Source organism: Engystomops pustulosus, unplaced genomic scaffold (genome assembly GCF_040894005.1).
Source record: "Engystomops pustulosus unplaced genomic scaffold, aEngPut4.maternal MAT_SCAFFOLD_265, whole genome shotgun sequence".
NCBI classification, from domain to species: domain Eukaryota; kingdom Metazoa; phylum Chordata; class Amphibia; order Anura; family Leptodactylidae; genus Engystomops; species Engystomops pustulosus.
The window spans coordinates 53121-62500 of record NW_027285144.1 but is presented as its reverse complement, the minus strand read 5'-3'; the positions used below and the strand labels follow the sequence as shown (position 1 = coordinate 62500).

The window sequence follows — 9380 nt, the reverse complement described above, 5'->3', positions numbered from 1 at the left end:
GGTGGTCTACTCAAACATAATAAACATGTACTTACCCCCCCCCCTCTCTCTCTAGCGGCTATAGAACCGGGAGTGATGCGGAGCCCCCCGCTTTATGGAGAACCCCTCATTTCTATTCATATAATAAAGAGCGTTTGGTGCACTATAGGTGTGGCCACAAGCTTTACAGGGGATATCCGGGTGTTAAAAATTACTGAGGGCCAGGCTGGGGTGGGCTAGTCAAACATAATCAACATCTACTTACCTCGTCCGGCGCTATCTCCTCTGTGCGCCGGCCGGGAGCTCCCATCCGACACCATTGCCCAGCACTTACAACGCTGAGAGATAGGGACGGATGGGAGGAGCCGGCCACAGCGCGGACCGGAAGCTCCCTGGGCGTGGCTTCTGTGCCCCTGTTAACAAACAGGGGCATGGATCAAACGTACCGCAGCGCGGGACATCAGCGCTGCCGGAGGAGGTAAGTACATGTTTATTATGTTTAAGTAGCCCACCCCAGCCCCGCCCTCAGTGATTCTGAACAGCCGGATAACCCCCATCTATTGGCCAGTATGGGAGGCGGAACTGGAGGGGACGTTTGGGGCGGTGTCTGCGCTACAGGAGATTCGGAGCATCCCGCAAATACTAATAATCGAAGACACGGGGTGAACAGGCCCTAATAATCGGGGTCACTGGGTCAGAGGTTACACTGTTTCCGGTTCCCTGGAGGTCACATGTCAGTAGGTCTCCTCTTACCTTCCGATGTCAGGGACCGCTGCTCCGCCATCGGAATATCCTGGTTTCCTTCTATATCCTCCCAATCCTACAAAGAGTAACAGAAAGCAATATGTTATAGGCACCCGACACACCCCATCACCCCCCAGTGCTGTATAATGTCCCTGCAGGGTCACCCCCCAGTGCTGTATAATGTCCCTGCAGGGTCACCCCCCCTCCAGTGCTGTATAATGTCCCGGCAGGGTCACCCCCCAGTGCTGTATAATGTCCCTGCAGGGTCACCCCCCAGTGCTGTATAATGTCCCTGCAGGGTCACCCCCCCCCTCCAGTGCTGTATAATGTCCCGGAAGGGTCACCCCCCAGTGCTGTATAATGTCCCTGCAGGGTCACCCCCCCTCCAGTGCTGTATAATGTCCCTGCAGGGTCACCCCTCCTCCAGTGCTGTATAATGTCCCGGAAGGGTCACCCCCCAGTGCTGTATAATGTCCCTGCAGGGTCACCCCCCCCCAGTGCTGTATAATGTCCCTGCAGGGTCACCCCCCAGTGCTGTATAATGTCCCGGAAGGGTCACCCCCCCGTGCTGTATAATGTCCCTGCAGGGTCACCCCCCCTCCAGTGCTGTATAATGTCCCGGAAGGGTCACCCCCCCTCCAGTGCTGTATAATGTCCCGGAAGGGTCACCCCCCACTGCTGTATAATGTCCCTGCAGGGTCACCCCCCCTCCAGTGCTGTATAATGTCCCTGCAGGGTCACCCCCCAGTGCTGTATAAATGTCCCTGCAGGGTCACCCCCCAGTGCTGTATAAATGTCCCTGCAGGGTCACCCCCCAGTGCTGTATAATGTCCCTGCAGGGTCACCCCCCAGTGCTGTATAATGTCCCTGCAGGGTCACCACCCAGTGCTGTATAATGTCCCGCAGGGTCACCCCCCAGTGCTGTATAATGTCCCGCAGGGTCACCCTCCCCTCCAGTGCTGTATAATGTCCCTGCAGGGTCACCCCCCCCTCCAGTGCTGTATAATGTCCCGGAAGGGTCACCCCCCCCTACAGTGCTGTATAATGTCCCGGAAGGGTCACCCCCCCCTACAGTGCTGTATAAATGTCCCGGCAGGGTCACCCCTCCCCCAGTGCTGTATAAATGTCCCGGCAGGGTCACCCCTCCCCCAGTGCTGTATAATGTCCCGCAGGGTCACCCCCCCCCCCCCCCGCTGTATAATGTCCCTGCAGGGTCACCCCCCAGTGCTGTATAATGTCCCTGCAGGGTCACCCCCCAGTGCTGTATAATGTCCCGCAGGGTCACCCCCAGTGCTGTATAATGTCCCGCAGGGTCACCCCCCCCCCCAGTGCTGTATAATGTCCCGGCAGGGTCACCCCCCCCCCCCCCAGTGCTGTATAATGTCCCGGCAGGGTCACCCCCCCCCCCCAGTGCTGTATAATGTCCCGGCAGGGTAACCCCCCCCCCCCCAGTGCTGTATAATGTCCCGGCAGGGTAACCCCCCCCCCCCAGTGCTGTATAATGTCCCCTCAGGGTCACCCCCCCCCCCCTCCAGTGGTGTATAATGTCCTGGCAGTGTCACACCCCAGTGCTGTATAATGTCCCGGCAGGGTCACCCCCCCCCCACCAGTGCTGTATAATGTCCCCGCAGGGTCAGCCCCCCCTCCAGTGCTGTATAATGTCCTGGCAGTATCACCCCCCCCCCCCCCCCAGTGCTGTATAATGTCCCCGCAGGGTCACCCCCCCCTCCAGTGGTGTATAATGTCCTGGCAGTGTCACACCCCAGTGCTGTATAATGTCCCGGCAGGGTCACCCCCCCCCCACCAGTGCTGTATAATGTCCCCGCAGGGTCAGCCCCCCCCTCCAGTGCTGTATAATGTCCCGGCAGTGTCACACCCCAGTGCTGTATAATGTCCCGGCAGGGTCACCCCCCCCCTCCAGTGGTGTATAATGTCCTGGCAGTGTCACACCCCAGTGCTGTATAATGTCCCGGCAGGGTCACCCCCCCCCACCAGTGCTGTATAATGTCCCCGCAGGGTCAGCCCCCCCCCTCCAGTGCTGTATAATGTCCCGGCAGTGTCACACCCCAGTGCTGTATAATGTCCCGGCAGGGTCACCCCCCCCCACCAGTGCTGTATAATGTCCCGGCAGTGTCACCCCCCCCCCCCCCCAGTGCTGTATAATGTCCTGGTAGGGGCACCCCCCCCAGTGCTGTATAATGTCCCGGCAGTGTCACCCCCCCCCCAGTGCTGTATAATGTCCCGGCAGGGTCATCCCCCCCCCCCCCCCCCCCCAGTGCTGTATAATGTCCCGGCAGTGTCACCCCCCCCCCCCAGTGCTGTATAATGTCCTGGTAGGGGCACCCCCCCCCAGTGCTGTATAATGTCCCGGCAGGGTCACCCCCCCCCCAGTGCTGTATAATGTCCCGGCAGTGTCACCCCCCCCCCCCCAGTGCTGTATAATGTCCCGGCAGTGTCACCCCCCCCCCCCCCCAGTGCTGTATAATGTCCCGGCAGTGTCACCCCCCCCCCCCCCAGTGCTGTATAATGTCCCGGCAGGGTCACCCCCCCCACCAGTGCTGTATAATGTCCCGCAGGGTCACCACCCAGTGCTGTATAATGTCCCGGCAGTGTCACCCCCCCCCCCCAAGTGCTGTATAATGTCCCGGCAGGGTCACCCCCCCCCCCCCAGTGCTGTATAATGTCCCGGCAGTGTCACCCCCCCCCAGTGCTGTATAATGTCCCTGGAGTGTCAACCCCCCCCAGTGCTGTATAATGTCCTGGTAGGGTCACCCCCCCCCCTCCAGTGCTGTATAATGTCCCTGCAGTGTCCCCCCCCCCCCCCAGTGCTGTATAATGTCCCGGCAGTGTCACCCCCCCCCCCCCCCCCCCAGTGCTGTATAATGTCCTGGTAGGGGCACCCCCCCCCCAGTGCTGTATAATGTCCCGGCAGGGTCACCCCCCCCCCCCAGTGCTGTATAATGTCCCGGCAGTGTCACCCCCCCCCCCCCCCAGTGCTGTATAATGTCCCGGCAGTGTCACCCCCCCCCCCCCCCCAGTGCTGTATAATGTCCCGGCAGGGTCACCCCCCCCACCAGTGCTGTATAATGTCCCGGCAGGGTCACCCCCCCCCCCCCCAGTGCTGTATAATGTCCCGGCAGTGTCACCCCCCCCCCCCCCCCAGTGCTGTATAATGTCCCGGCAGGGTCACCCCCCCCACCAGTGCTGTATAATGTCCCGGCAGTGTCACCCCCCCCCCCCCCAGTGCTGTATAATGTCCCGGCAGTGTCACCCCCCCCCCCCCCCACCAGTGCTGTATAATGTCCCGGCAGGGTCACCCCCCCCACCAGTGCTGTATAATGTCCCGGCAGGGTCACCCCCCCCCCCCAGTGCTGTATAATGTCCCGGCAGTGTCGCCCCCCCCCCCCAGTGCTGTATAATGTCCCGGCAGGGTCACCCTCCCCACCAGTGCTGTATAATGTCCCGGCAGGGTCACCCCCCCCACCAGTGCTGTATAATGTCCCGGCAGGGTCACCCCCCCCCCCCCCCCCCAGTGCTGTATAATGTCCCGGCAGTGTCACCCCCCCCAGTGCTGTATAATGTCCCGGCAGTGTCACCCCCCCCCCCCAGTGCTGTATAATGTCCCGGCAGTGTCACCCCCCCCCCCCCCAAGTGCTGTATAATGTCCCGGCAGGGTCACCCCCCCCCAGTGCTGTATAATGTCCCTGGAGTGTCAACCCCCCCCCAGTGCTGTATAATGTCCTGGTAGGGTCACCCCCCCCCCTCCAGTGCTGTATAATGTCCTGGCAGGGTCACCCCCCCCCTCCAGTGGTGTATAATGTCCTGGCAGTGTCACACCCCAGTGCTGTATAATGTCCCGGCAGGGTCACCCCCCCCCACCAGTGCTGTATAATGTCCCCGCAGGGTCAGCCCCCCCCTCCAGTGCTGTATAATGTCCCGGCAGTGTCACATCCCAGTGCTGTATAATGTCCCGGCAGGGTCACCCCCCCCTCACCAGTGCTGTATAATGTCCCGGCAGGGTCACCCCCCCCCTCCAGTGCTGTATAATGTCCCGGCAGGGTCAGCCCCCCCCCCCCCAGTGCTGTATAATGTCCTGGTAGGGTCACCCCCCCCCACCAGTGCTGTATAATGTCCCGGCAGGGTCACCCCCCCCCCTCCAGTGCTGTATAATGTCCCGGCAGGGTCAGCCCCCCCCCCCCCAGTGCTGTATAATGTCCTGGTAGGGTCACCCCCCCCCCCCCAGTGCTGTATAATGTCCTGGCAGTGTCACCCCCCCTCCAGTGCTGTATAATGTCCCGGCAGTGTCACCCCCCCCCCCCAGTGCTGTATAATGTCCCGGCAGGGTCACCCCCCCCCCAGTGCTGTATAATGTCCCGGCAGTGTCACCCCCCCCCCCCAGTGCTGTATAATGTCCTGGTAGGGGCACCCCCCCCAGTGCTGTATAATGTCCCGGCAGTGTCACCCCCCCCCCCAGTGCTGTATAATGTCCCGGCAGTGTCACCCCCCCCCCCCCCAGTGCTGTATAATGTCCCGGCAGGGTCACCCCCCCCCCCCAGTGCTGTATAATGTCCCGGCAGTGTCACCCCCCCCCCCCCCCAGTGCTGTATAATGTCCCGGCAGTGTCACCCCCCCCCCCCCAGTGCTGTATAATGTCCCGGCAGGGTCACCCCCCCCACCAGTGCTGTATAATGTCCCGCAGGGTCACCCCCCCCCCCAGTGCTGTATAATGTCCCGCAGGGTCACCCCCCCCCCCCCAAGTGCTGTATAATGTCCCGGCAGTGTCACCCCCCCCCCCCCAAGTGCTGTATAATGTCCCGGCAGGGTCACCCCCCCCCAGTGCTGTATAATGTCCCGGCAGTGTCACCCCCCCCCCCCAGTGCGGTATAATGTCCCTGGAGTGTCAACCCCCCCCAGTGCTGTATAATGTCCTGGTAGGGTCACCCCCCCCCCCTCCAGTGCTGTATAATGTCCCTGCAGTGTCCCCCCCCCCCCCAAGTGCTGTATAATGTCCCGGCAGGGTCACCCCCCCCCCAGTGCTGTATAATGTCCTGGTAGGGTCACCCCCCCCCCCCCCAGTGCTGTATAATGTCCCGGCAGTGTCACCCCCCCCCCCCCCCCCAAGTGCTGTATAATGTCCCGGCAGGGTCACCCCCCCCCCAGTGCTGTATAATGTCCCGGCAGTGTCCCCCCCCCCCCCCAGTGCTGTATAATGTCCTGGTAGGGTCACCCCCCCCCTCCAGTGCTGTATAATGTCCCTGCAGTGTCCCCCCCCCCCCCAGTGCTGTATAATGTCTCGGCAGGGTCACCCCCCCCCCCAGTGCTGTATAATGTCCCGGCAGTGTCCCCCCCCCCCCCCCAGTGCTGTATAATGTCCTGGTAGGGGCACCCCCCCCCCAGTGCTGTATAATGTCCCGGCAGGGTCACCCTCCCCACCAGTGCTGTATAATGTCCCGGCAGGGTCACCCCCCCCCCCCCAGTGCTGTATAATGTCCCGGCAGTGTCACCCCCCCCCCCCCCCCCCAAGTGCTGTATAATGTCCCGGCAGGGTCACCCCCCCCCAGTGCTGTATAATGTCCCTGGAGTGTCAACCCCCCCCAGTGCTGTATAATGTCCTGGTAGGGTCACCCCCCCCCCCAGTGCTGTATAATGTCCCGGCAGTGTCCCCCCCCCCCCAGTGCTGTATAATGTCCTGGTAGGGTCACCCCCCCCCTACAGTGCTGTATAATGTCCCTGCTGTGTCCCCCCCCCCCAGTGCTGTATAATGTCTCGGCAGGGTCACCCCCCCCCCAGTGCTGTATAATGTCCCGGCAGTGTCACCCCCCCCCCCCCCCAGTGCTGTATAATGTCCTGGTAGGGGCACCCCCCCCCCAGTGCTGTATAATGTCCCGGCAGGGTCACCCCCCCCCCCCCCAGTGCTGTATAATGTCCCGGCAGGGTCACCCTCCCCACCAGTGCTGTATAATGTCCCGGCAGGGTCACCCCCCCCCCCCAGTGCTGTATAATGTCCCGGCAGTGTCACCCCCCCCCCCCCCAGTGCTGTATAATGTCCCGGCAGGGTCACCCTCCCCACCAGTGCTGTATAATGTCCCGGCAGGGTCACCCCCCCCACCAGTGCTGTATAATGTCCCGGCAGGGTCACCCCCCCCCCCCAGTGCTGTATAATGTCCCGGCAGTGTCACCCCCCCCCCCAGTGCTGTATAATGTCCCGGCAGGGTCACCCTCCCCACCAGTGCTGTATAATGTCCCGGCAGGGTCACCCCCCCCCCTCCAGTGCTGTATAATGTCCCTGCAGTGTCCCCCCCCCCCCCCCCCAGTGCTGTATAATGTCCTGGTAGGGTCACCCCCCCCCCCCCCCAGTGCTGTATAATGTCCCTGCAGTGTCCCCCCCCCCCCAGTGCTGTATAATGTCCCGGCAGTGTCATCCCCCCCCCCCAGTGCTGTATAATGTCCCTGCAGTGTCACCCCCCCCCCCCCCAGTGCTGTATAATGTCCCGGCAGTGTCATCCCCCCCTCCAGTGCTGTATAATGTCCTGGTAGGGTCACCCCCCCCCCCCCAGTGCTGCATAATGTCCTGGCAGTGTCACCCCCCCTCCAGTGCTGTATAATGTCCTGGTAGGGTCACCCCCCCCCCCCCCCAGTGCTGTATAATGTCCCTGCAGTGTCACCCCCCCCCCCCCCCCCCCAGTGCTGTATAATGTCCCGGCAGTGTCATCCCCCCCTCCAGTGCTGTATAATGTCCTGGTAGGGTCACTCCCCCTCCAGTGCTGTATAATGTCCTGGTAGGGTCACCCCCCCCCCCAGTGCTGTATAATGTCCCTGCAGTGTCCCCCTCCCCAGTGCTGTATAATGTCCCGGGAGTGTCATCCCCCCCTCCAGTGCTGTATAATGTCCTGGTAGGGTCATCCCCCCCTCCAGTGCTGTATAATGTCCTGGTAGGGTAACCCCCCCCCCCCAGTGCTGTATAATGTCCCTGCAGTGTCCCCCCCCCCAGTGCTGTATAATGTCCCGGGAGTGTCATCCCCCCTCCAGTGCTGTATAATGTCCTGGTAGGGTCATCCCCCCCTCCAGTGCTGTATAATGTCCTGGTAGGGTCATCCCCCCCTCCAGTGCTGTATAATGTCCTGGTAGGGTAAACCCCCCCTCCAGTGCTGTATAATGTCCTGGTAGGGTAAACCCCCCCCCCTCCAGTGCTGTATAATGTCCTGGTAGGGGCACCCCCCCCCTCCAGTGCTGTATAATGTCCTGGTAGGGTCACCCCCCCTCCAGTGCTGTATAATGTCCTGGTAGGGTCACCCCCCCTCCAGTGCTGTATAATGTCCCGGCAGTGTCATCCCCCCCTCCAGTGCTGTATAATGTCCTGGTAGGGTCACCCCCCCTCCAGTGCTGTATAATGTCCCGGCAGTGTCATCCCCCCCTCCAGTGCTGTATAATGTCCTGGGGGGGTCACCCCCCCTCTCCAGTGCTGCATAATGTCCTGGTAGGGTCACCCCCCCCCCTCCAGTGCTGCATAATGTCCTGGCAGTGTCACTCCCCCTCCAGTGCTGTATAATGTCCTGGCAGTGTCACCCCCCCTCCAGTGCTGTATAATGTCCTGGCAGTGTCACCCCCCCTCCAGTGCTGTATAATGTCCTGGCAGTGTCACCCCCCCTCCAGTGCTGTATAATGTCCCTGCAGTGTCACCCCCCCTCCAGTGCTGTATAATGTCCCTGCAGTGTCACCCCCCCCCCCAGTGCTGTATAATGTCCCGCAGGGTCACCTCTCTGGTCAGTAGTTCTGTGATCTTCGCGGTGAGTTCTAGGATCTTCTTTTTGCTTCTCTTTTGTATCGGGGAGAGAGGTGGAGGTTCTGCATTGTGACTTCTACTCCACCCACTGGACTCCTGGAGACGGCTGATAGGAGTCACATAGTTACCCGATGTCTTCTTCACTACCATGTAATCCTAAGACAAACCAGGGAATTGTTCTCATGATTAAATAATAAAATTCCGGATTTCTGTAGAGCCACCATATTCAGCAGCGCAGTACAAATTATGCACAAAGATATTATAGAGCAATAACATGGACAACTAAAATAACAAGAGCTTACAATCTATGAGGAGGAGGGGACACAGGAGGTGACAGTGCTTGTACAATGGTCACAAGAGCTTACAATCTATAAGGAGGAGGGGACACAGGTGGTGACAGAGCTTGTACAATGGTCACAGGAGCTTACAATCTATGAGGAGAAGGAGACAGGAGGTGACAGTGCTTGTACAATGGTCACAGGAGCTTACAATCTATGAGGAGGAGACACAGGAGGTGACAGTGCTTGTACAATGGTCACAGGAGGTCACAATCTATGAGGAGGAGGGGACAGGAGGTGACAGTGCTTGTACAATGGTCACAGGAGCTTACAATCTATGAGGAGGAGGGGACACAGGAGGTGACAGTGCTTGTACAATGGTCACACGAGGTTACAATCTATGAGGAGGAGGGGACAGGAGGTGACAGTGCTTGTACAATGGTCACACGAGGTTACAATCTATGAGGAGGAGGGGACACAGGAGGTGACAGTGCTTGTACAATGGTCACACGAGGTTACAATCTATGAGGAGGAGGAGACACAGGAGGTGACAGTGCTTGTACAATGGTCACAAGAGCTTACAATCTATAAGGAGG

The 9380-nt window shown here is 60.5% G+C and overlaps 1 protein-coding gene across 1 annotated transcript in view; it reads right to left on the bottom strand.

Moving 5' to 3' along the window:
* LOC140110364 (uncharacterized) overlaps window positions 1–9380 on the bottom strand; it is a 51681-nt gene that overhangs the window by 26500 nt on the left and 15801 nt on the right. Inside the window, exons 3-4 of the mRNA XM_072132194.1 lie at window positions 8480–8662; window positions 733–799 (exon numbers count right to left, since the gene is read on the bottom strand). Of these exons, the coding sequence (XP_071988295.1) occupies window positions 733–799; window positions 8480–8662 (250 nt within the window). The remainder of the gene's footprint in view (window positions 1–732; window positions 800–8479; window positions 8663–9380) is intronic.